At 47.6% G+C, this 26,734-nt stretch overlaps 3 protein-coding genes across 4 annotated transcripts in view; 2 read left to right on the forward strand and 1 right to left on the reverse strand.

The window, feature by feature from the left end:
• LOC122543634 (zinc finger protein 850-like) overlaps positions 1-26,734 on the forward strand; it is a 113,347-nt gene that overhangs the window by 33,298 nt on the left and 53,315 nt on the right. The window contains exons 5-7 of the mRNA XM_043682456.1: positions 9,943-10,137; positions 17,214-17,346; positions 19,523-20,093. Coding sequence (XP_043538391.1) covers positions 9,943-10,137; positions 17,214-17,346; positions 19,523-20,093 — 899 coding nt within the window. The remainder of the gene's footprint in view (positions 1-9,942; positions 10,138-17,213; positions 17,347-19,522; positions 20,094-26,734) is intronic.
• Positions 4,931-10,059, reverse strand: LOC122543479 (zinc finger protein 239-like). Its single transcript, XM_043682205.1, has 3 exons — positions 10,024-10,059; positions 7,795-9,193; positions 4,931-5,395 (listed from the first exon to the last, which is right to left on the reverse strand). Exons 2-3 carry the CDS (start codon positions 8,724-8,726, stop codon positions 5,338-5,340), a joined length of 990 nt encoding a protein of 329 aa, XP_043538140.1. The 5' UTR covers positions 8,727-9,193; positions 10,024-10,059; the 3' UTR covers positions 4,931-5,337.
• Positions 17,010-26,734, forward strand: part of LOC122543489 (zinc finger protein 239-like) — a 12,472-nt gene continuing 2,747 nt past the window's right edge. Inside the window, exons 1-2 of one of the 2 annotated variants that reach the window (XM_043682222.1) lie at positions 17,010-17,134; positions 19,523-20,220. In XM_043682222.1, the coding sequence (XP_043538157.1) occupies positions 17,054-17,134; positions 19,523-20,220 (779 nt within the window). In that variant the 5' untranslated portion in view covers positions 17,010-17,053. Of the gene's footprint in view, positions 17,135-19,522; positions 20,560-26,734 lie in introns of those variants that run through there. The other variant, XM_043682221.1, reaches the window with a different exon arrangement.

The raw sequence follows: 26,734 nt of genomic DNA on the forward strand, positions 1-26,734 counted from the left end.
TTTGAGAAAAGACATTCTGGCTTTTGAGGGAGTGCAGCGTAGGTTCACGAGGTCAATTCCTGGAATGGCAGGATTACCTTACACTGAAAGACTGAAGTGACTGGGCTTGTATACCCTTGAGTTTAGAAGACTGAGAGTGGATCTGATTGAGACGTATAAGATTATTAAAGGATTGGACACTCTGGAGGCAGGAAACATGTTTCCGCTGATGGGTGAGTGCCGAACCAGAGGACACAGCTTAAAAATACGGGGTAGACCATTTAGGACAGAGCTCAGGAGAAACTTCTTCACCCAGAGAGTGGTGGCTGTGTGGAATGCTCTGCCACAGGGGGCAGTGGAGGCCCACTCTCTGGATTCATTTAAGAAGGAGTTGGATAGAGCTCTCAAAGATAGTGGAATCAAGGGTTATGGAGATAAGGCAGGAACAGGATACTGATTAGGAATGATCAGCCATGATTATATTGAATGGCGGTGCAGGCTCGAAGGGCTGAATGGCCTACTCCTGCACCTATTGTCTATAAGGTTGTTGGATTCTTTTGATTGCCAAGAAGTTTTCATACTTCTGGGCAAATCAGTCTGCCAACCCAGCGCTGTAACATACAATAAACGATTGTTTGCATGTTGGACAAGGAGTCGTTTACAGGTGTGTTAATTGACCGATCACGGAACCGAGTGACCAATAGATCATCAAGGGGAAACGCTTTTTCCTTCCACCTCGTCCATGCTGTTCACAGTTTTATACCTCTCGTCAGGAAGTTGTGAAACTTGAAAGGGTTCGGGAAAGCTTTGCAAGGATGTTGCCAGGGCTGGAGCTGGAAGGAGAGGCTGACTAGGCTGGGGCTGTTTTCTCTGGAGCGTCGGAGGCTGAGGGGTGACCTTGCAGAGGTTTATAAAATCGTGAGAAGCATGGATTAGGTAAACAGACAAAAGTCTTTTCCCTGAGGCTGAGTACCTCCCCGAGTGCAATCCTTCCTTTCAAATATACATATAGTACCTAACTTAAGTTAAAACAGGACAAAAATTGAGTGAGACAGAGGGGTCAAGCTGAATGAATCTGGCAAGTCATTAGTGCTAGCACTAGGAACAGGTAATCATAAAAGCTGCCTGATTGGTTCAGAAATCTGAGTGGTCTGGCCCTGCCCCCTACAAAGATGGCGACCGCGCACACGTACCGCAGAACACTGTCCCAACAAAGATGGTGGCAGTAGCCAGGCCCAGCGCCGTTTTCCTCATTGGTACCAATGCGGAACCGGGAGTTTCTAATTCAGGCTGGTGGCCAACATCAAGTATTTATGAAACCTCCCAGCCCTCAGTGGTTCCATCTCTGCTATTTCTACTTAATTACCTTCTCCATTACTTCCCGCACTGCATCTGCGATAGAATGTGGCCCGGAAGTTTATTCACGAGCCACAAATATGGTCCCAACCCCCCGGTTCACTCTGATTGGTTGAAGAACCAGCCCAGCCGCATCTATTTCCCTCGCAATTGGTTCAGAGCGGCCGTCAATCAACGTGCCTCGTTGTCTGTCATTGCGGGGCGGTCGCGACCGTGCCCATTTCCCCCGTGCTCATAGCCCGAAGCTGCCGTCAATCACCGCTCCCCTTTGTTGGCTGTTCGGAGGACCAGCGCCAACCCCGCCCCATCCCCTGTGACTGGCCCAGTGCTGCCGTCAATCATCGCTCCCCGTTGTGGGTGTTTTAACAGCCCATCCCCGCCCGTTCAGCTGGTATTGGCCTGAAGCTGCCGTCAATCACTACTCCCCATTGTGTGCGTTGGAGGACCAGTCCCAGTCCCGCCCCTGCCTCCCCCTGCGATTGGTCCATGGCCACCATCAATCAACGCTTCCCATTGTATGTTGGAAAATGCGCGGGGTTCTGTTTTTATTTGCTGCTGATCACATCCAGGAGTGAGCATTAACGCTGGGTTCGGGAACAAAGTGCATCGCATCCGCTCCCTTCCATGGTTCAGACTTCCGAGACACGGGACACAAGTTCCGGCGGGCCTCAATGTCCAGTTTGAGAATTTAAAATGTTTGTCTGATGTTCCCGATTCTCCCAATGTAAGGCAAATAAGAACTTGCATTTACAGTACGTATATGAAACGTGACACATGGGTTGGTGGATAGAAAAAGGCCAGAATTGGAGGAGGGCAGGGAGTTCAGAGGGTCATGGCCTGCAGGACATTCCGAACACTGACCATCACAAAGTTACTGGCTGTCTCCATGGAGCTCTGAAATGGGACTGTGTAGGTCATGACCACAGATGCTGGAAACCAGATTCTGGATTAGTGGTGCTGGAAGAGCACAGCGGTTCAGACAGCATCCGAGGAGCTTCGAAATCGACGTTTCGGGCCAAAGCCCTTCATCAGGAATAAAGGCAGTGAGCCTGGAGCGTGGAGAGATAAGCTAGAGGAGGGTGGGGTGGGGAGAAAGTAGCATAGAGTACAATGGGTGAGTGGGGGAGGGGATGAAGATGATAGGTCAGGGAGGACAAGTCATGGTGCTGAGCTGGAAGTTTGGAACTAGGGTGAGGTGGGGGAAGGGGAAATGAGGAAACTGTTGAAGTCCACATTGATGCCCATGCAGGTGACGCTATCACCTTAAACTAGATGATATTTACAGTCTCCGTGGATTTACAACTGGTAACCTAATATCGTGGTTATCACTGCAGCCCCTCAGCACCAGGGTCCCTGGTTCGATTCCTGCCTCGGGCGACTGTCTGTGTGGAGTTTGCACATTCTCCCCTTGTCTATGTGGGTTTCCTCCGGGTGCACCGGTTTCTTCCCACCGTCCAAAGGTTAGGGTGAATTGGCTGTGCTAAATTGCCCCTAATGTTAGATGTATTAGTCAGTGGTAAATATAGGGTAGGGGAATGGGTCTGGGTGGGTTACTCTTCGGACGGTCGGTGTGAACTTGTTTGGCCAAAGGACCTGTTTTCACACTGTAGGGAATCTAATCTAATTTTTAAAAAAACTTTCTCCACCTGGCTGGGAGCAATGATGAATCAAAAAGGGTGGTGCTAGAAAAGCACAGCAGGTCAGGCAGCATCCGAGGAGCAGGAGAATCGATGTTTTAAGCTCTTCGTATTTTGTTCAACGCTGATATGCTCAAAAGATCAATTCTCCTGCTCCTTGGATGCTGCCTGACCAGCTGTGCTTTTCCAGCACCACACTTCTTGACTGATCTCCAGCATCTGCAATCTTCACTTTCTCCGGGGAGCAATGATGTGATGCGAGTCCGTAATAGTACCGGACATATAACATTGACCTTTGCTTATTGATTCTGCCCATGCACAGGTACAAAATCATCTTTATCTGGACCGTTAGAGGTTGAAAAACAGAGTGGAGACTAAAAACATCTAAGCAGTGAGATCAGGGATCTGAGCAGCCTATCTCTACCTCTGAGCAAACCCCACAATATGCAACAGGTAGATGTGACGGGAAGGTCTGGCCTAAAAATTGGAATTCATAAAAGTGTGCACGTGAGAGTTTAGCTAAATACTATGTATACTTTTAAAAGAACATGCGAAGTGTCTTAAATATAGCATCTTCCAGCTCTTGTTCATTTTCATATCACAAGGGCTAGCTCATTATTTCACTGGTTTACATGGAGCACCATTACCACGTCCTTCATTCCTTATTTTAATCACTCCATCAGTGCCTTCAGTTGCTGCAGTTGTTTTCCTTCAGGTTAGATTAGATTACCTACAGTGTGGAAACAGGCCCTTCGGCCCAACAAGCCCACACCACTCCCCTTGTCTATGTGGGTTTCCTCCGGGTGCACCGGTTTCTTCCCACCGTCCAAAGGTTAGGGTGAATTGGCTGTGCTAAATTGCCCCTAATGTTAGATGTATTAGTCAGTGGTAAATATAGGGTAGGGGAATGGGTCTGGGTGGGTTACTCTTCGGACAGTCGGTGTGAACTTGTTTGGCCAAAGGACCTGTTTTCACACTGTAGGGAATCTAATCTAATTTTTAAAAAAACTTTCTCCACCTGGCTGGGAGCAATGATGAATCAAAAAGTGTGGTGCTTCGGCCCAACAAGCCCACACCAACCCACCGAAGCACAATCCACCCAGATCCATTCCCCTACATTTACCCCTGCCCCTAATACTACGGGCAATCACCTAACCTGCATATTTTTGAACTGTGGGAGGAAACAGGAGCACCCAGAGGAAACCCTCGCATACATGGGGCAGAATGTACAAATTCCACACACAGTCGCTTGAAGGCGGGAATTGAACCCGGGTCTCTAGCGCTGTGAGGCAGCAGTGCTAGCCACTGTGTCACCGTGCCGCCCAATATAAGCTAATAACTTGGAGGAAGGAAGCAAATGTCAAAATTGCAGACAACAAAAAATATAGGTGGAAAGGCATTTAACAAAGGAGATACAAACAGTTTCCAGAGATAATAATTAAGTCATAGGATTCCTACAGAACAGACAGGCCATTCGGCCCATCACATCTGCACCGACGATCTGAAAAGCACCCCACGCACACCTACCCCCACCCTATCCCTGTAACCCCTCATTTACCATGGATAATCCACCCAGCCTGCACATCCCTGAACAACATGGGGCAAGTTAGCACAGCCAATCCACCTAACCTACAAATCTTTGGACTGTGGGAGGAAACTGGAGCACCCAGTTTTAAGGATTTGCCCTAAATCTTTGCAAAGTTTCTGTTTGTCATGGAACAGATTATCATGGCACATGTAAGAGTTTTGCAACTGACAGGAGACAGGTGAAGACTAAAACTTACATAACGTATATTTTGCTCAAGACAAATTAGTAATTTTGAACACACAGGGATTATATTTGTCTATCCAAATGAAACTCTGGCAACCAAGTAGAAAACAAAAGGCAGAGTCCCAGGAGGTGGGTGAGCATGGGTGGATAAAGTTCTGAGCATTATTCTTAACAAATAATAAACAACTTTTCAGGTAAGCATACATTTATTTTTATTTAATATGGTATAAACCTCATTTCTCAACATTCAAAAACTGTTAGTGTCCCATATTATGTCTATCAGCGAGGCAGATCTAGATCGATCTTTTTCAAAATGTGTCTAAACAAATACAAATGATATTTCAAACAATACTTTGTAGCTCACGTTATATAAATTGCAAAGGTCCTTCAATACAAGGCTCTAGAACATTGCGCACACAAGATATTACTTACTGCATTCTACAGGCACCAATATTGGGAGAAAGTGAGTACTGCGGATGCTGGAGGTCAAAGTTGAAGAGTGTGGTGCTGGAAAAGCACAGCCGATCAGGCAGCGTCTAAGGAGTAGGAGAATCGACGTTTCGAATATAATCCCTTCATCGGGAATCCTCACTCTTAGACCACACTCTTAGACACCGGTATTGACCAGACTTCTAAATCATATCCTTCATGTCTGTAACAGAGAACTGTTTAAAGCCATCCAAAGTTGCCACAATCTCTTTGACATACTGACATTCTTCAGTTACCTCATGCCACATCTGATTTCATTTCAGATTCAGTAGGCAAAAGGTTGCATTGTGTGGGAAAATATAAGGTGTTAAATTTGGAAGGTAGAACAAAAGAACAGAGTATAATTTAAACATCAACACCAAGGGAGTTGGGGATACTTGTGCATGAGGCACAGGAAGCGAGCACACAGTTGATAAAGAGCAGATAATCAGCTAAAGTCAACGATTCAAGTGTAAACCTTCTTCAGGACTGGGAGTGGGTGTAGGGCAGCTGCAGATAAAGGGAGTAGTGGGGACAAGGTAGTGAAGTGGGGATAGGTGAAGACAGGGAGAGGGTACAAATGTTAGAGATACAGTCATAGAATCCAGACAGCGTGGAAACAGGCCCTTCAGCGCAACAGGTCCACACCGACCCTCCGAGAAGTATCCCGCCCAAACCCATTCCCCCCTACCCTCTATTTACCCCTGACTAATGCACCTAACCTATACATCCCTGAACACTACGGGCAGTTTAGCACGGCCAATTCACCCTAATCTGTACAGCTTTGGACTGTGGGAGGAAACCGGAGCACTCGGAGGAAACCCACACAGACACAGGGAGAATGTGTAAACTCCACACAGACAGTCGCCCCGAGGCTGCTCGAACCCGGATCCCTGGCGCTGTGAGGCAGCAGTGCTAACCACTGAGCTACCATGCTGCCAACCCCCCCTATTTCAAGGAGGTTGGCGTATAAGAGTAGAGATGTCTTACTGCAACTGTAGAAGATTCTGCTGAGACCACATCTGGAGTATTATGAGCAGGTTTGATCTCCCAATTTAAAAAAAGACATTGTTTTATTGGAGTCAGTTCAGAGAATGTTTACTTGGATGATGTTTGGTATGGAAGGGTTGTCTTAACGAGCAATGGCATAATAGGTTGAGACTGTACTCTCTGGAATTTAGAAGAATGAGAGGTGATCTCATTGAATTATAAAAGATTTTTAAGTGACTTTACTGGGCAAATGCGAGAGGATGTTTCCCCTCATGGGAGAACCTAGGACCAGACAGTATAGTCTCAGAATAAAGAGGCACCAATTTAAGACTGAGACAAAGAGGAATTTCTTCTCTGAGGTTGAGAGTCATTGGAGCTCCTTGCCCTGTGCAGTGGAGCTGTGGAGTAGACAGGCAGGAGGCTGGAAGAACACAGCAGGCCAGGCAGCACCAGGAGGTGCAGAAGTCGATGATTCGAGTGTAACCCTTCTTCAGGACTGAGGGTGGGTGTAAGGGGGAGCTGCAGATAAAGTGAGGTGAGGGTGGTGAGGTGAGGACAGGTAGAGGATACAATCTGGTTGGTCAATGGGAGGAATGAATCCCACTGGTGGCAAGGAGCAGGAGGGGCTGGGTCGGGAGTAAAGGGAAGGGAAGGGAGGTTATTTGAAATTGGAGAATTGACAATTCCCATTGACAAACCAGGTCGTACCCTCTGCCTGTTTTTACCTGTCCTCATCTCACCATCCTGCCCCAGCCAACCCTTTTATCGGCAGCAGCCCCTCCACCCACCCCCAGTCCTGAAGAAGGGTTACGCCCAAAACATCAACTTCTCCACCTCCTGACGCTGCCTGGCTTGCTGTGTTCGTCCAGCCTCCTGCCCGTCTACTTTGGATTCCAGCATCTGCAGAGTTTTTTTTGTCTCTAACAGACAGCTGGAGAGGCAGGGTCTTTGTGCATATTTAAGGTTGAGATCGATAGATTCTTGATCAGTAGGGAAATCAAGGGTTACAGGGAAAAGATAGGAAAGTGGATGTAAAAAATTGCCAGATTGCCTGTTGAATGGCGGAGCAGGCCCAAGGGTCAGAACAGAACTACTATTGTCTGTATTTCTCATGTCTTATAATTTGCTGCAGCTTTTCTAGTTGAGTGAGATCTGATCTGAGTGAGTGTGTATGGTTTGTATCACAGTGCAGTGAGATTGGATGACATGAAGTTGCTTGAGGCTTTGCAAGGAATCGTTTTGCTGCAGTGGCAGGGACAGAAACCTGAATTTACATGTGGAGTTCTGAGAAAGGTAGGGACTTTGGAGAGGAAAGAGAGCTTGATGAGCCAGCAGTTTACAAGAAAAGTGGGGTTAAGGATTCGTCTGTGTTGGAGTGGGTGATTTGAAGGACCCTGAGAGAGCAGTTTAGTAGGAATCAGATTATTAGGGCTATTAAGAAGATCCAGCACATTGTGGGTTTAATGCAAAGTTAACTTATACACCTTAAATCAGAACGTTAACCACTGTAATTGGGCTGGATTTTATCAACGTCAAGAGAAACAGACCCCAAATGCACAAACTACAACAGGGAAATACAGTCATTGTATTTACTTGTGAACTCGCTGATGTTTCCAGAGGTTAGATGACTGAGTGAATCCCTTCCCACACTGGGAGCAGATAAATGGTCTCTCCCCAGTGTGAATTCGCTGGTGTTTAGTGAGTTGAGAGGATTGCCTGAACCCAGTCCCACAATGGGAGCACCTGAACGGTCTCTCGTCAGTATGAACACGTTGATGGGACATCAGTTCCCGGGAACTTTTATAGCACTTCTCACAATCTGAGCATTTAAAAGGTCTCTCATCTGTGTGAACTAATTGGTGTCTCAGCAGAGTGGACGACTGGCTGAATCCCTTCCCGCACTTGGAGCAGGTGAACGGCCTCTCTCCAGTGTGAATTGGCTGGTGCCTCAGTAGGTCAGATGAATGGGTGAATCCTTTCCCACACTTGAAGCAGATGAATGGCTTCTCGCCGGAGTGAACACGTCGGTGTTGTAGCAGGTCACCTGTACTCTTAAAGCTTTTGTCACAGCAAGAACACTGAAATGGCCTGTTATCAGAGTGAACAAATTGATGCGAATTGAGGCCAGTTAAGCAAGTGAAACCCTTCCCGCACTCAGAGCAGATAAACGGTCTCTCGCCAGTGTGAACTCGTAGATGCTCAGTGAGCCTGGATGACTGAGTGAATCCCTTTCCACAGTAAGTGCAGCAGAAGGGCCTCTTTATAGTGTGAAATCGCTGGTGAGCTAGTAAACCTCCTGCGTTTTCAAAGCTCTTGTCACAATCCGAACATTTACAGATTTGTGTTTCAGCGTGAACCACTTGATGTGCAGTGAGGTGAAATTCATTCTTGAATCTCTTTCCACACACAGAACAAGGGAATGGCCTCTCCCCAGTGTGACTCTGTCGATGAATCTCAAGCTTGGATGGGAATCTGAATCGCTTCCCACATTCCACACACTTCCATGGTTTCTCCATGGTGCGCATGTCCTTGTACCTCTCCAGATTGGATGACTGGTTGAAGCTTCATCTACGCAGAAAGGACTTGTATGGTTTCTCTCGGCTTTGTTCCACGGTCGGTGCACTGGAACACACTCTCTCAGTCTGTGCAATTGATTAAAGCTCTTTCCACAGTCAGTTCATTGGAACACACTCACTTGTGTGACTGTGTGTCTCATTGTTTTCCCAGACACCGATATTTGAAAAGTTTTTCCTCGGGATAGTTCAGACAAACATTTCTCCTTCCACATTCAAAGACCAATGATATTCAGGTCCTGACGAATCAAGATCTTGACCTGATGCTTCTCTAAGTTTCCTGTTTGCAAATCATTTCCCGCTAATCCCCTGAAAAAGGACCTGTGAGCATCACTATCAAGTCATGAAAGACATTCAGGGCAGGCAAGACTTGTTCCAATGGAATGATTTTTTTTTTCCCTCTCGTGTTTTCACTCAAACTGAAGGAATACAAAAGAAGCAACAAACAGAAACACATTCCTAACTGAACCGGAATGTTACTGCCAGCGTCTCTGAGACAATCTGCTCACTGACGTGCTCACCACTTGGGAAAAGTGTCAAACCGTTCTGCGTGAACTGCGCACGCTCCCTCTCCAGGACAAAGCTGGGCAAGGACAGGGCGTGGAGGTCAACACTCTGTCATTGCAGCATAGTGGAGTCTTATTGACGGGCGAGGCAGGCCCGATGAGCTGATCGGCCTGATCCAGCTCTTATTTCCTCCGTTCAGTCACTGTAAACCCCCCCTCGTCAGTCCTGCTCTTTGGACCTGAAGGAGGTCAAGGAGTGCATCCTCCATCTTCCTCACACATCACCCAGCCCCTCCCTTTCCACATTGCAGCGTGGGGCTGAAATGTACCTGAGGATGCACAAGCGGCTCCTTCAGCTAATTGTTCCAGGGGCTGCCGCCTCTGCCTCGGGACTGCAGAAGCATCCGCTGCAGCCTGGCACAGCCTGAATCTGCTGGGAGCTCCAAGAAGCCCCGCCCCCTTCCACCCAGGGAGCCCCGCCCACCCGCAGTGACCTCACCGGGGGAGTCTGCGCGTGCGCCAGACTCCTCTTCTTCCTCTTCCTCCTCCTCCCCCTCAACGGGGTCCAAGATGGCGGCCGCGGGCTCAGGCCGACCCCAAGCCTCCGGAGGCTGCAAACAACTGCCCTGAAAGTCCCTGACCGTGACTAAGGCATTCCCAAGGCGTTTACGGAACCTTTTCCGTCCCACAGCCCGGTTCCAAGCCCGCCCACCAACCAAACGCCCGAGCCGCCAAGCCCTCACCGGCTGCGGAGCGTCCGAAAGGCAACGTCGGTCCCCGTCGTCATCGGTGGCAGTGCGCATGCGCCACACGCGCCGCGGACAAAAGGGGATTGTCATAACCGCGGGGCATGATGGGTACGGGCCTCTCCTTGCCCACCCTGTGCAGCCCATCTATGGACTCAACCTGAGAGGGCAAAGAGAGTCATCCTCCCCTGCCCAGGGGGGCCTTCAGGGACGATGACGCACCCCAAAAGCTGAAATGATTTGGAGATGCCTGGTGTTGCACTGGGCTGTACAAAAATTAAAAATCACACAACACCAGGTTATTAGTCCAACAGGTTTATTTGGAAGCACTAGCTTTTGGAGCGCTGCTCCTTCATCAAGTGGTTGTTGTTGGACTATAACCTGGTGTTGTGTGATTTTTAACCAAAAGCTGAAAGTGCATCTTCTGTTGGCGTCCACGGTGCGCTTCCAAATAAAACCATAGGACTGTCACGTGGGGGGCTTGTGTGATTTTTAAATCCACCACCAACGCCCCTCTCTTCAACCCAACACCATGCCACTGGTAGCCCAGTGATTAGCAGGGCAACATGGTGGCCCAGTGCTTTAGCACTGCTGCCTCACATCACCAGGGACCCGGCTTCGATTCCAGCCTCGGGCGACTGTCTGCGCAGAGTTTGCACGTTCTCCCCGTGTCTGTGTGAGGTTCCTCCGGGAGCTCTGGTTTCCTCCCACAGCTGTGCTAAACTGCCCCTAGTGTTCCAGGATGTTTAGGTCAGGCGCAATTGTCAGGGAAATGCAGGGAAATATGTCTGGGTGGGATACTCTTCAGAGTGTGGACTTGTTGGACCAAATGGCCCATTTCCACACTGTAGGGATTCAATGATTCTATGATGTCTCCAGTGTCATTGGTGGTCCAGGATTTGGGGGTTGGCAATTGGTAACATTGGGAACAAATGTTTATTAAGCGGCAATGTATGTGTGAAGACAGAAGACACTGGTAGAGTGTTAAATTGGCACCTCACATCTGTCTTTACTTGGGAGAATGAAGATATAAGTATAGAATTCAAGAAGATGTGCCGTGTAGTTCTTCAGCATATTGACGTAAGAAGTGCGGAGGTGCTGGAGGGTTTCATAGAATCATCACAGAATTGGAAGCAGGCCATTCGGTCCATCGAGTCCACACAGACCGTCCGAAGAGCATCCCACCCCCTACTCCCAATACCCTATCCCAGAGTTCTGAAGGAGGAGATAGTGGAGGCATTGGTGGTGATCCTTCAGCAATCACTGGAGGGTTGCAGGGAACTGAAAAATGGCTAATGTAACACCATTGTTTAAGAAGGGAAAGAGGCAGGAAACCATTAGCCAGTTAGTCTGACCTCAGTCACCTGGTAAGATTAGATAGTCCATTGATAATGATGAGGTTGCAGAGCATTTCTAAGCGCATGGTAAAATAGGGCTCAGTTAGTACCACTTCATCAAGGGGTGGTCATGTCTGACAAGTCTGTTAGAATTCTTTGAGAAGGTAATGAGTAAGTTACACAAAAGAGGCGTTGAAATAAATTGACAGCCTGTAGTGTTAAAGACAAGTTATTGGCATGGATAGAGGATTGGCTGACTGGCAGAAGGCAACAAATAGGGATAAAGGGGTCCTTTTCAGGATAGTAGCCCAGTAATGTTCTGCAGGGGTGCATGTTGGACCACAACTATTCAAAGGTATTCATTAACAATTGAGATAAAGAATTGAGGGTATTGTTGCTACGTTAGCAGATGACATAGTGTTGAGGCAGGAAAGAGAGGCTGCAGAAGAATTTGGAAAGGCGAGGAGAATCATAGAATCCCTACAGTGTAGAAACAGGACATTCAACCCAACAGGTCCACACTAACTCTCTGAAGAGCATCCCACCCAGACTCACCCCCCCCAACACCATATCCCTGGACAATTCAGCATGGCCAATCCACCTCACCTGCACAAAGGCACAAACAGCACACAGTTGCCCAAGGCTGGAATTGAACCCGGTCCCTGGCACTATGAGGCAGCAGCGCTAACCACTGTGTCGCCCTGTTTTATTTATTGTAGTCACATGTACCTAAGTACAGTAAAAAGCTTTGTTTTCTGAGCAGTAAAGGCAGATCATAGCCAACAAGGACATGCAGATCATAGGTGAGACATATAGGTTACAGCTTCACAAAACAAGATCAACATTATTTGAAATTAGTTAAAAATCACACAGCACCAGGTTATGTCCAACAGCTTTATTTGGAAGTACTAGCTTTCAGAGCGCTGCTCCTTTATCAGGATGAGGGAGCAGCGCTCTCTGAAAGCTATGTGCTTTCACATAAACCTGTTGGACTATAACCTGGCGTTGTGTGATTCTTTGAGCTTCAGATCTTCAAGAAGTCTAAATGAAAAGAGCTACAATTTCTCTAATCTCTCCTGATAACTAAAGCCTCTCTTCCCCTCAGTGAATCTCTGCTGCGCCTCCCCATAGCCTTGACATCCTTTATGGTGTGTGGACCCTCAAAGCATGACCCAATGCAACGTAGCCAGGTTTACAGAACCTCCGTCGATTCATACTCTCCACCCGAGTTAAAATAAAATTGGGTTTTATTATCTCTGTAGCAAATTGATCAATATTCCCTTCCATTTTTATAGGTTTCTGTCCCTTCTTGCTTTGGAGATAATAACCTGGCTGAGAGACAGAGGTTAAATGTCTGGTCCGATGTATATTATAGGGAAGGGAACTTAAGTCTGAGTTTACAACTCAAACTCAGAGAGACTTTCCTGCCAACAGGTTGTCATGGCAACACTGATAAGATACTCCATTGCAAATTAGATCAGGGAAAAGGAGAGCGTTTCTCTGTCATTAACTGCAATATGAACTTAAAACAGCGAGTGGGAGAATAGATTAGATTCCAATGTGTGATACTTGTATTTATAATTGTGAAACTGCCGGAAATAGCAACGAACAGCAGGGAAAGGAGTTTAGTGGTCATAGAATCCCCACAGTGCGAAAGCAAGCTATTCAGCCCATTGAACTTCGATTCTACTGCTCTTCGGATACTGCCTGACCTGCTGTGCTTTTCCAGCACCACTCTCTCGACTCCAATTGCCAGCATCTGCAGTCCTCACTTTCTCCATCAAGTCCACATCAACCCTCCTAAGAGCATCCACGCAGACTCAACCCCTTACCCTATTCCTGTGACTTTGCATTCCTCATGGCTAATCCGTCTAGCCTGCACATCCCTGGACACCGTGGCAATTTAGCACAGTCAACCCAGCTAACCTGCACATCGCTGGACTGTGGGAGGAAACCCGCACAGATTGGAGGAGAATGTGCAAACTTCACACAGACAGTCGCCCTTGAGTAGAGTCAAACCCGTGTCCCTGGCGCTGTGAGCCAACAGTGCTAACCACTGAGCCACTGTGTCACGGTTAACAAGAGAATTACTGGGAAAAAAAATTAATAAAGAAATATGTCACTGCCAAGGACAGGGTTGGAGCCAGGGAGTGGAGTTTGTCATGGGTTCAATCATTTCAATCACTTCAGTCTTCTAAGCATTTAAGTAGAGGAAATTTCTAGTCATCGAGCACTAGATGTCAGATAAGTCAGGAAAGCGTGTGACTTGCTGGTGGTATTAGTGCATGGGGTTCTCCTGTTCAGACGATAAATGGAAAAGCCCTGGGGAAAATTGATGTGCAGAGAGGTCTGGGTGTTCAGGTCTATTGTACCTCGAAGGTGGAAATGCAGGTCAAAAGAGTGGTCAAGAAGGCATACTGCACGCTTTCCTTCATCGGACGGGATATTGAGTACAACAGTTGGCAGGTCATGTTGCAGTTGTATAAGACTTTGATTCGGCCGCGTTTGGAATACTGCGTACAGTGCTGGTCGCCACATTACCAAAAGAACATGGATGCTTTGGACAGAGTACAGAGGAGGTTCACCTGAATGTTGCCTGGTATGGAGGGCACTAACTATGAAAAGAGGTTGAGTAAAATAGGACTGTTTTCATTAGAAAGATGGAGGTCGAGGGGGACCTGATTAAGGTCTGCAAAATCATGAGAGGTATAGACAGGACAGATAGCAAGGAGCTTTTCCCAGAGTGGGGGACTCACTTACTAGGGGTCACAAATTCAAGATGAGGAGGGAAAAGTTAAAGGGAGATATGCGTGGAAAGTTCTTTAAGCAGAGGTTGGTGGGTGCCTGGGAAGTGTTGCCAGCAGAGGTGGTAGAGGCTGGCACGATAGCACATTTAAGATGTATCTAGACAGATACATGAATGGGTAGGGAGCAAAGGGATACAGATCCTTAGAAAATAAGGGACAGGTTTAGATCGAGGACCTGGATTGGTGCAGGCTTGGAGGGCCAAGGGGCCTGCTCCTGTGTTGTAATTGTCTTTGTTCAGACATCAAACGTGCTGATACGAGAGTGCGTTCGCATCGGACAGAGACCGCTTCGGTGCTGTAACTGCGGGACAGAGTTTAAGCAAAAATATGACATCGCTGTACACGAGTGAATTGACAGTGGGGGGAGGTTGTTCTCCTGCTTGGAGTGTGGGAAAGATTTCACTCTGATGGTCCAACCTGCTCAGTCACCAGCAAGTTCAGACAACTGAGAGACCTTTCAAATGTCCAGAATGTGGGAATGGCTAGTAAAAGGTCTTGGAAACTGAAGTTCCACGAACGTGTTCCTGCTGACGAGAGATGTTTCTGGTGCTCTGACCATGGGGCTGGGTTCTGGTTGTCATCCCAGCTCACAGTCCACCAGTGAATTCAAACTGGGCACAGACACACACCCTGCTGCGAGGGAGGGAAGGGATTCACTCCAGTCAGCCAATCTGTGGACACACCAGCGCACAGACAAATAACTGAAGGGACTGGACTTTGCTGTAAATCACAGATTCAAGATGATGCCGACACGGTAAAAGTCGTGTTTGGGCTTGTTAGAGCCTGACTCCAGGCCCGGCAGCATTGTTCTTTCTGTGTACTTTTCATCTTCCTTCTCTCCTTCATCTTTGGGACAGTGACTGCAGCATCGGTGGCATGGACCAGTCTCCTAGCAGTCCTGGTGGTAGGCCCGGAGCCTGGACTCCTGGTGATGGTAGGCCCAGAGCCTAAGGTCTTGGTAATGGCATTGCCCTAGCTCTTGGCAGTGTCAGTGAGGCTGTTGCGGCAGCAGAGCCGGGATCTCCTGGGGCATCGTCACTGCCGTTCCTGGAGCACGACTACTTGAGGACCAGAAAACCTTGCAGAAGTCCTAAGCTATGCCTGAGACAGGAGTTGAATTCTTAGATTCTGAGATGTACAACACAGAAACAGATCCTTCGGTCCAGCTCATCTATACCAATCAGATATCTGAAATTAATTTAGTCCCATTTGCAAGCATTTGGCTCATAATGCTCAAAACCCTTCCGATTCATATTACCATCCAGATGCCTTTTAAATGCTATAACTATACTGGCCTTCACCACTTCCTCTGGCAGCTCATTCCATACATGCATTGTGTGAAAAGGTTACCACTTAGGTCTCTTTTAAACCTTTCCCCTCTCACCTTAAACCTATGTCCTCCAGTTCAGGACCCCACTGCCCCCAGGAAAGACCTTGTCTGTTTACCCTATCCATGTCCCTCATGATTTTATAAACCTTTGTAAGGTCACCCCTCAGCCTCCGACACTCCAGGCAAAACAGCCCCAGCCTACTCAATCTCTCCCTGTAGCTCAAACCGTCCAATCCTGGCAACATCCTTGCAGATTGTCCTGAACCCTCTCATGTTTCCCAACATCTGTCCTATGGCAGGGAGATCAGAATTGAACACAATATTCCAAACCTGGCATAAACGATGTCCAGTACAGCCTCAACATGGCCTCCCAACTTCAATGGTCAGTGCATTGACCAATAAAGGCAAGCATACCAAACAAATTCTTCACTATTCTGGCAACCTGCAACTCCATTTTCAATGAACTATAAACCAGCGCTCTTTGTTCAGCAACACTCACCAGGACCTTAGCTAGTTTTCATGCAGAAACGTAGCAAATAATGCAAGAGTAGGCACATTGGCTAGCTCTGCTGCCTCACAGCGCCAGGGACCCAGCCTCAGGCGACTGTCTGTGTGGCGACAGTCCATACATTTTCCTGATGAAAGGCTCCTTACAGAAACGTTGATTTTCCTGCTCCTCTGAGGTGCTGCATTTGGGGAAAACAAATCTTAGCAGGACTTATACACAATGGTAAGGCCCTAGGGAGTGTTGCTGAACAAAGAGTCCTTGTAGTGCCGGTACAAAACTCCTTAAAAGTGGAGTCGCAAGTAGATAGGATAGTGAAGAAGGCGTTTGGTATGCTTTCCTTTATTGGTCAGAGTATTGAGTACAGGATTGGGAGGTCATGTTGTGGCTGTACAGGACATTGGTTAGGCCACTGTTGGAATATTTGCGTGCAATTCTGGTCCCCTTCCTATCAGAAAGATGTTGTAAAACTTGAAAGGGTTCAGAGAAGATTTACAAGGATGTTGCCAGGGTTGGAGGATTTGAGCTATAGGGAGAGGCTGAACAGGCTGGGGCTGTTTTCCCTGGAGGATGGGTATGTGAATCAGAAGGGTTTGGAGGGATATGGGCTGGGTGCTGGCAGGTGGGACTAGATTGGGTTGGGATATCTGGTCGGCATGGATGGGTTGGACCGAAGGGTCTGTTTCCATGCTGTACATCTCTATGACTCTAAGTGAATTGGCCATGCCAAATTGCTCAAATAGACATTGCGGGACAGACTTACGTCATGCTGGGGGAGAACAGTATACTTGCGACGGGCTGAATGGCCAGCAGCTGACCCCTCCCCGTGCCCAGGGATGGGGCCGAGCTGCACCACTCACTGTGAGCGAACCTCACCAGTGGGCGGTGACTGTCAATTACCTCACAATAGACTTGACTGACTGACGGCATCTCTACCAATAGGAGGACGGGGCTAGCGTTGGAGGACGCAGGGGGGTGGTCCCCGAGGAAGGGGGTGGGGCCGGAGAACCGCGCATGTGCAGTTGGCCCTCCCAATCCATCCGCGTGAATGAGTGGCGGATCATCCCATCCCCCCAAACACGTAACCAGCATTTCGCACAGGAACAGTGTCGCAGCGGTTGTGTGCGAGGTTTGTGGGGCGAACGCAAACGCGGAGGAAAAGAAGCGTAGACAGAAGCATCGTAAACATTTGGCGGAGTCCTACCTAGCATCAGGGGCAGAAGGCCGCAGGCCCGCGTTGCTGTCGCCATCTTTGTTGGAGGCAACACACGGACGCGCGGCCGCCATGTTTGTTGGGGGCGTGGAGCAGCGGGGCGCATGCGCACGCGCACCGCTGCGTTGGTGAGCCTGGTGGAAGGTCTCCACGCAGCAAACCGAACCAAAAAGACAACTTCCTTTCCTCTGGATTTCTGCACTGGACTGAAACTGCTGGATTTCTGTTTCTCTGCAAACTTTTACAGCATATTAATGCGAAGGATTTGCAAGCAGGAAACGTCACATCAGGACAAGACAGTCACTTGATTCATCAGGATTCCGACTATCCTTTGTGGAAGGAAAAGAAAAGTTAGTTCTGTCACTGTTTGAAGAAAGAATCTTTCCCATCTATTCCTTTCCAGAACCTTAAATCTGTGTCCCCTTGTCTACTAGAAACAGCTTTTATTCTTTGTCTACCCTATCTAAATCTGTTAAAATCATGCACCGTCTACCTTTTCACAAATCTCCTCTCCCCTCTTTTTCTTCAGCAACCACTTCACTGCTCTCTAAACTGATCCGGCAACCGAATTTCCCCGCTTTTTGCAGCAACCTCTCTGGTAAATCTTTCTTGCGTGCTCTCCGTGCCCACCGTGTGGGCGGCACGGTGGCACAGTGGTTAGCACTGTTGTCTCGCAGCGCCAGAGACCCGGGTTCAATTCCCGCCTCAGGCGACTGACTGTGTGGAGTTTGCACGTTCTCCCCGTGTCTGTGTGGGTTTCCTCCGGGTGCTCCGGTTTCCTCCCACAGTCCAAAGATGTGCAGGGCCAGGTGAATTGGCCATGCTAAATTGCCCGTAGTGTTAGGTAAGGGGTAAATGTAGGGGTATGGGTGGGTTCGCTTCGGCGGGTCGGCGTGGACTTGTTGGGCCGAAGGGCCTGTTTCCACACTGTAATGTAATCTAATCTAATCTCTCAAATTGAGTCGCATCCTTCTTGAAGTGAAGTGACCAGAACAGTTAAAGATTTATGCACTCTAACCCCACCCCCACCCTCTCTTGCAAGGCCCTCTGTCCCTGCATGTCCTGTACATTTGTGGCATTCACTATATATTTATTCCTGATGAAGGGCTTTTGCTGAAGCTCCTCGGATGCTGCCTGAACTGCTGTGCTCTTCCAGCACCATTGATCCAGAATATATATTTATTCTCCCGACCCTTTCTATTGAAATGCATCATCTCATTCTGTGTCCTTGAAAAGTCATAGGGAACTTGAAATATTTTGCTCAATTGCTCTCATCACATATTCTGCCAAACTTGCTGAGATTTTCGAGCACTGTTCATTTTTAATCTTATTTGAAGTATGCAGCACCAGAATTTATAAGATTAAAAGCTGACTGATCAAGGTTTTTCAGGATTACAATTGGAACTGGTTGGGTCAATAGAGAGTGATTATTTCCACTGTTTGGGAGATTCTGCAAAGAGTACATAGTCTAAAAATCTGCGAGCTTTCAGGACTGAATGAGGAGTCTTCCCCAGGGCATCAATGTGGACTTCAACAGTTTCCTCATTTCCCCTTCCCCCACCTCACCCTTGTTCCAAACTTCCAGCTCAGCACTGTTCCCATGACTTGTCCGGACTTGTCCTACCTGCCTATCTCCTTTTCCACCTATCCACTCCACCCTCTCCTCCACCTTCATCCCCTCCCCCACTCACCCATTGTACTCTATGCTACTTTCTCCCCACCCCCACCCTCCTCTAGCTTATCTCTCCTTTATTCCTGATGAAGGGCTTTTGCCCGAAACATCGATTTCGAAGCTCCTTGGATGCTGCCTGAACTGCTGTGCTCTTCCAGCACCACTAATCCTATCACTTTGAAAGAACAATCCTGTTTAGACCCACATTACAGGGAATTAGAAATGCAGGATTTCGAACTTTGGGAACTTAAATCAAACATCACAACAAGAACTGACTCAGACGTTTATATCATGGGGGTCTGAATAGCTTCAGAATTGAACATGGAAGTCAAAAACACCATTTACAGGGAGGAGAATATATACACAGGTCCTGGGTGTGGATGAGGCTTCATCTGTCCTACACGTGTGCAGACACTAATCTGAGAAGCCAGGGAAATGTGGGAATGAGCCCCCTTTGGGCTCAAAACGTACCTGTTTTTATGACAATCCAGCAGCTTTCACGGTCACTATTTTCCTTAATGCCAGCCCCACCAATTTCGAGATTCATTCAGCTCAGTTTCACAACCTGTTTTTGTCTTTTAGTTGGTTCTGTTCTCACTCCCTTTTTTTTCTGTTTTACATCCATTTCACAGGGTCTGGGTCGATCGACAATTTTGCAGTTGGGAAATACAAACCAAGCATCACCTCAGGAACTGACAATATATTGTAACTATTATCAGACTTTGAACATGGAAGTTAAAAATGCTGCTGACAGAGGGAAGAAGCAGCACATATGTTCTGCGTGTGGGCGAACCTTCAGCCGATTATATTATCTGTCAAAACACCATTGCAGTCAGACTGGGGAGAAACCGTGGAAATGTGAGGAATGTGGGAAGGGATTCGTTTCCCCATCGAAGCTGGAAACTCATCGACGCACTCACTCTGGGGAGAAGCCGTTCATCTGCTCTGAGTGTGGGAAGGGATTCGCACAGTCATCCACCCTGCAGACACACCAGCGAGTCCACACTGGCGAGAAACCTTTCACGTGCCCAGATTGTGGCAAGTGCTTCAAAGGCTCTGGGGAGCTGATATCCCATCAACGTGTTCACACTGATCGAAGACCCTTCCAGTGTCCTGAGTGTGGGAAGTGCTATAAACGTTCGGGGAACCTGATGTCACATCAGCGTGTTCACACCAATGAGAGGCCGTTCCGGTGCCCTCGCTGTGGGAGAGGGTTCAGGCGATCGTCTTATCTCACTTTGCACCAGCGAGTTCACACCGGGGAGAGACCGTTCACCTGCTCAGTGTGTGGGAAGGGATTCTCTCAGTCCTCCCAACTGCTCTCACACTGGCAAGTACACGCTAAGGAGAAACAATCCATTTGCTCTTAGTATTGGAAAGGGTTCACTGGTTGCTGCGATGCTAGTGAGTTCGCGCTGGGAAGGAACTGTTTAACCAGGCTGAGAGTGGAAGGGGATTTATTTGTTCAGCCCATCTGATAAACTGCCTCTGAACTCAAGTAACTACAGTCACCGCACTTTGCTGTTTGTCTCATACAAGAATGAACTGAATGAATGGCATGATAATGGTACAGTTTTCAGATAGTTTAGATGAGATGAGATTCCCTGCAGTGTGGAAACAGGCCCTTCGGCCCAACAAGTCCTCACTGACCCTCTGAAGAGTAACTCAATCAGGCCCATTTCCCTCTGATTAATGCGCCTAACACTATGGACAATTTAGCATGGCCAATCCATCTGACCTGCACATCTTTGGATTGTGGGAGGAAACCGGAGCACCTGGAGGAAACCACGCAGACACAGGGAGAAGGTGCAAACTCCGTACAGACAGTCACCCGAGGCTGGAATCGAACCCGGGCCCCTGGTGGTGTGAGGCTGCAGTGCTAACCACTGAGCCACCGTGCTGCCCCATCTGATCACTTCATGATTGAATTTCCCAATCAGTGTAAGGAAGAGAAGAGTGGGTCTAAGACTACTGTGTGAAACTTGAATAAATGCAATAACAAGGGACTGAAGACTGAGTTGTCAAAATTGACCGAGCTAATGACATTTAGATAGATCAGTAGAGAAGCAGTGGCAGACATTTCAGGAGATATAGTCATAGAGATGTACAGCACGGGAACAGACCCTTCGGTCTAACCCGTCCAGATATTCTAAATTAATCTGGTAACATTTTCCAGCACTTGGCCCATATCCCTCCAAACCCTTCCTATTCGTATACCTATCCAGATTTCTTTTAAATGTTGTAATTGTACTAGCATCCACCACTTCCTCTGGCAGTTCATTCCATACAGGCACTACCCTCTGCATGAAAACATTGCCCCTCAGGTACCTTTAAAATCTTTCCCCTCTCGTCTTAAACCTATGCCCTCTAGTTCTGAACTTCCCGATCTTTGGTAAAAAGATTGTGGATATACACCCTAACCATGCCCCCCATGATTATATAAACCTCTATAAGGTCACCCCTCAGCCTCTGACACACCAGGGAAAATAGGCCCAGCCTATTCAGCCTCTCCCTATAGCTTGAACCCTCTAATGCCGGCAACATGTGTGTAAACTTTTCTCAACTCTTTCAAGTTTCCTAACACTACGGACAATTTAGCACAGCCAATCCACCTGACCTGCACATCTTTGGATTGTGGGAGGAAACCGGAGCACCCGGAGGAAACCCACGCAGACACGGGGAGAACGTGCAAACTCCGTACAGACAGTCACCCGAGGCTGGAATCGAACCCGGGCCCCTGGTGCTGTGAGGCTGCAGTGCTAACCACTGAGCCACCGTGCTGCCCCATCTGATCACTTCATGTTTGAATTTCCCAATCAGTGTCAGGAAGAGAAGAGTGGGTCTAAGACTACTGTGTGAAACTTGAATAAATCCAATAACAAGGGACTGAAGACTGAGTTGTCAAAATTGACCGAGCTAATGACATTTAGATAGATCAGTAGAGAAGCAGTGGCACAGCGCCAGAGACCCGGGTTCAATTCCCGCCTCAGGCGACTGATTGTGTGGAGTTTGCACGTTCTCCCCGTGTCTGCGTGGGTTTCCTCTGGGTGCTCCGGTTTCCTCCCATAGTCCAAAGATGTGCAGGTCAGTTGAATTGACCATGCTAAATTGCCACTGGTGTTAGGTAAGGGGTAAATGTCGGGGTATGGGTGGGTTGCGCTTCGGCGGGGCGGTGTGGACTTGTTGGGCCGAAGGGCCTGTTTCCACATTGTAAGTAATCTAATCTAATCTAATCAAAAATCTTTCCCCTCTCGTCTTAAACCTATGCCCTCTAGTTCTGGACTTCCCTATCTTGGGTAAAAAGATTGTGGATATACACCCTATCCATGCCCCCCATGATTATATAAACCTCTATAAGGTCACCCCTCAGCCTCCGACACACCAGGGAAAATAGGTCCAGCCTATTCAGCCTCTCCCTATAGCTTGAACCCTCTAATGCTGGCAACATATGTGTAAACCTTTCTAAACTCTTGCAAGTTTCACAGCATCCTTCCTGTAGCAGGGAGACCTGAACTGAATGCAGTATTCCACAAATGGCCTAACCAATGTCCTGTACAGCTGCAGTATAACCTCCACACTCCTATACATTGTTGCACTGACCAATAAAGGAAAGCATACCAAAAACCGCCTTCACTATCCTATCTACTTGCAGCTCCACTTTAAGGAGCTATGAACCTGCACTCCAAGGTCTCTTTCTTCAGCAATATCTCCCAGGACCTTACCGTTATATGTACAAGTCCTGCCCTGCCTTGCCTTTCCAAAATGCAGCACCTCACATTTGTTTAAACTAAACTCCATCTGCCACCTGATCCCATCTGATGAAAGTCCCATTGTACTCTGAGGTAACCTTCTCCACTGTCAGCTGCCCCGCCGACTTTGCAAACTTACTAACCGTACCTCGTATGCTCACATCCAAATCATTTATATAAGTGATGAAAAGCAGTGAACCCAGCACCGATCCGTGTGGCACTCCACTGGTCACAGGCTTCTGATCTGAAAAGCAACCCTCCACCACCACCCTCTGTCTTCTACCTTCTGTATCCAAATGGCTAGTTCACCCTGTGTTCCATGTGCTTTGACCTCACTAACCAGTCTACCATACAGAACCTGTCATTTCAAGACATTCAGCAATGTTACTTTGCGGTTTGAAGGAGAGTTCCCAGAAGATCAGTTTGCATTGCCCATAATGGATTTTGCTTGTCGATATTTGATTGAATACACGGGTGATTGCTGACTGTAGTTAAAAGAGAATGAAAAGGGGCAGAAAATCACTGTGATTTTGGTGGCGGGGAACTCGCTCAGTTGCGCGTAATAGCAGTTCTGGGTATAAAAGCAATTGTGCATTGCTGGAAATGGGCTTTGTTTGAAAATATTTAATTGCCTACATAGCTGTTTTACTGGTGGTGGTTAGTAGTTTCAATAATTAAAAAAACAAATCACGTTGATTTGGTGGTGGGAAAGTCACTCAGTTGTGTACGATAGCACGGAGACAGGCCCTTCGGCCCAAAAGTCCATTCACGCTAACCCCGTTTTCCTGCATTTGCCCCATATCCCTTCTAAACCTTTCCTATCCATATATTTGTCCAAATGCCTTTTAAATATTGTTAATGTACCCGCCACAACCACTTCCACTGGCAGCTCATTCCACATGCATCCCACCCTCTGTAATAAAAAAAAAGTTGCCCCTCAGGTTCCCTTTTATTCTTTCCCCTCTAACCTTAAACTGATGCCGTCTCGTCCTCGATTCCCCAACCCTGGGGAAAAAGACTGAGTGCAATCACCCTATCCATGCCTGTCATGATCTTGTACACCTCTATAAGAAACCCCCCTCAGTTTCCTACACTCTAAAGAAAGAAGTCCTAGCTTCTGAGTATAAAAGCGAAACAAGTCCTAAAGAGTCCCCCTCACTTTGATGGTTTGCATTGCCCATAATGGTCCTTTCTTGTAAATAACTAATTGACTACATGGGTATTTTACTGGTGGTGGTGGTTCGGAGTCTAAAATGTAGACCAGGTGATTTGTTTTGGGGGGAGGTGGTTGGGTGGAAGTCGCTCAGTTGTGTGTGATAGCACCTTTGGGTAAATGTAAGAAAAGAAATGTTCCAGAGTTGTGGATAGCGTAGAAGGTTGTCAAAGGATACAGCAGGGTATAGATCAGTTGCAGAGAGGGGTGGAGAAATGGCCGATGGAGTTTAATCTGGGTCAGTGTGAGATGCTGCACTTTGAGAGATCAAATGTTAACAAAAGTATACAGTTAATAATATACAGGCCAGCACAGTGGCTCAGTGGTTAGCACTGCTGCATCACACCGCCAGGGACCCGGGTTCAATTCCAGCCTCAGGTTACTGTGCAAACTCCACACAGACATTCTCCCCGTGTCTGCGTGGGTTTCCTCCGGGTGCTCCAGTTTCCTCCCACAGTCCAAAGAAGTGCAGGTTTGGGTGAATTGGTCGCGTTAAATTGTCCATAGTGTTCACTGATTTGTAGGTTAGGTGCATTAGTCAGGGGTAAATGTAGAGTCATAGGGTAGGGGAATGGGTCTGGGTGGGTTGCTGTTCGGGGGGGTCGGTGTGGACTTGTTGGGCCGAAGGGCCTGTTTCCATACTGTAGGGATTCTAATTCTTTAAAGGCAGGACCTTGAATAGCATTGACGTGCAGGGGGATATTGAGTCCATGTCCGTCGCTTCCTGAAAGTGGCCTCACATGGAGAGAGGATGATAAAGAAAGCATATGCTACGCTTGTCTTTATTGGTCAGGAAATTGAGTACAGGATGTCGTGAGGCATCTTTATAAGACTTTGGTTAGGCCACGCTTGGAGTATTGTGTTCAATTCTGGTCGGCACATTGTAGGAAGAATGTAGAGGCTTTGGAGAGGGTGCAGAAGAGGTTTACCAGGGTGCTGCCTGGATTAGAGGCTTTGAGCTATAAGGAGAAGCTAGAAAAAAACTTGGGTTGTTTTCTCTGGAGCAGTGAAACCTGAGGGGAGACTTGATCAAAGTCTATAAAATTATGAGATGCACAGATAGGGTTGACGGTCAGAATCTTGTTTACCCGGAATTGGAATATCTAATACTGGGGGAAATGCATTTAATATTGGGGGGGGTTCAAAGATGACATGAGGGCCAGGTTTTTAAATGCAGAGTGTGATAGGAGTCTGGAACGCACTGTTGGGTTGATGGTGCAGGCAAATATGATAGGAGCATTTACGGGACTTTCAGATAAGCACATGAATATGCAAGGAATAGAGGGATATGGACCAAAGGAAGGCAGCAGGGATTGGATTAATTTGGTGTCGTGTTAAGACCATAAGAGATAAGAGTAGAAGTAAGGCCATTTGCCCTTCGAGTCCACTCCCCCATTTAATCATGGCTGATGGGCGTTTCAACTCCACTTACCCGCATTCTCCCCGTAGCCCTTAATTCCTTGCAAGTTCAAGAGTTTATCACTCTCTGCTTTGAAGACGTTTAACGTCCCGGCCCCCACTGCACTTCCGCGGCAATGAATTCCACAGGCCCACCGCTCTCTGGCTGAAGAAATGTCTCCTCATTTCTGTTCTAAATTGACCCCCTCTAATTCTAAGGCTGTGCCCACAGGTCCTCGTCTCCCCAGCTGCTGGAAACAAATTCCCAGCATCCACCCTTTCTAAGCCATGCATTACCTTCTAAGTTTCTATTAGATCTCCCCTCAACCTTCTAAACTCTAATGAATACAACCCGAGGATTCTCGGTATGTTAGGCCTACCATTCCAGGGATCATCCGTGTGAATCTCCGCTGGACACGCTGCAGTGCCAGTAGGTCCTTCCTGAGGTGTGCGGTCCAAAACTGGACACTGTATTCTAAATGGGGCCTAACACTATGTTCAGTAAAACATAGTGGGTCTGAGGGCCCGTTCCTGCGCTGTGCTGTTCTGTGTCCCATGTAAAAGGTGCTTTCGTCACACAGTGGTAGCGTGCATCCTGGGTTCAAATCCCACCTGCTTCAGCGGAATGTCATGACATGTCTGAGCAGGTTGATTGAATAAAGATCAAAAACGTTTTAAAAATCTGCTTGCTACTGTTTCAAATGGCTATGATTGTAACGGTATCAGTTCTAACTTTGCAAAAATTCTCTCGAAATTGGAGAAGTGCTGTCAGACTGAAAAATCACACCTGCAACACCTCTGCTCACGAAAGGAGGAGACAGAAAGCAGGAAATCAGTCGGTCCATCACCCGATAGAGGGAATATGCTGGAATCTTTTATTAGGGATATCAAAGCAGGTAAGTTTGTGAATCCTGCTGAAATTCTGCAGAGCTTAGATTGTCTTGTGAAAGGGAAATAATATTTGATTAATTTATCAGAAAGTTTTCAGGAAGGAGCAGGTGATGTTGACCAAAGGAGCCTGGTTATCGAGTGTAATGCAGGCAGAGGCGATCATGGAGGTATTGGATATGTGGACGACAGGGGTCCTGGAGATGTGGTGCCTATCGTATGTTTTGGGGATCTTATAATTTAAATTCAAATCTGAATATTAATTTGTTAATGTGGGACTTTAACCAATGAGGGAACAAGAGATAGTCTAGTGCAATAGAGTCCGAGAGATGTACAGCACGGAAACAGATCCTTCAGTCCGACCCGTCCATGCCGACCAGATATCCCAACCCAATCTAGTCCCACCTGCCAGCACACGGCCCATATCCCTCCAAACCCTTCCTATTCATATACTCATCCAAATGCCTCTTAAATGTTGCAATTGTACCAGCCTCCACCACTTTTTTTCTGGCAGCTCATTCCATACACATACCACCCTCTGTGTGAAAAAGTTGCCCCTTAGGTCTCTTTTATATCTTTCCCCTCTCACCCTAAAC

The sequence above is a fragment of the Chiloscyllium plagiosum genome, chromosome 44, assembly GCF_004010195.1.
Source record: "Chiloscyllium plagiosum isolate BGI_BamShark_2017 chromosome 44, ASM401019v2, whole genome shotgun sequence".
NCBI classification, from domain to species: Eukaryota; Metazoa; Chordata; class Chondrichthyes; order Orectolobiformes; family Hemiscylliidae; genus Chiloscyllium; species Chiloscyllium plagiosum.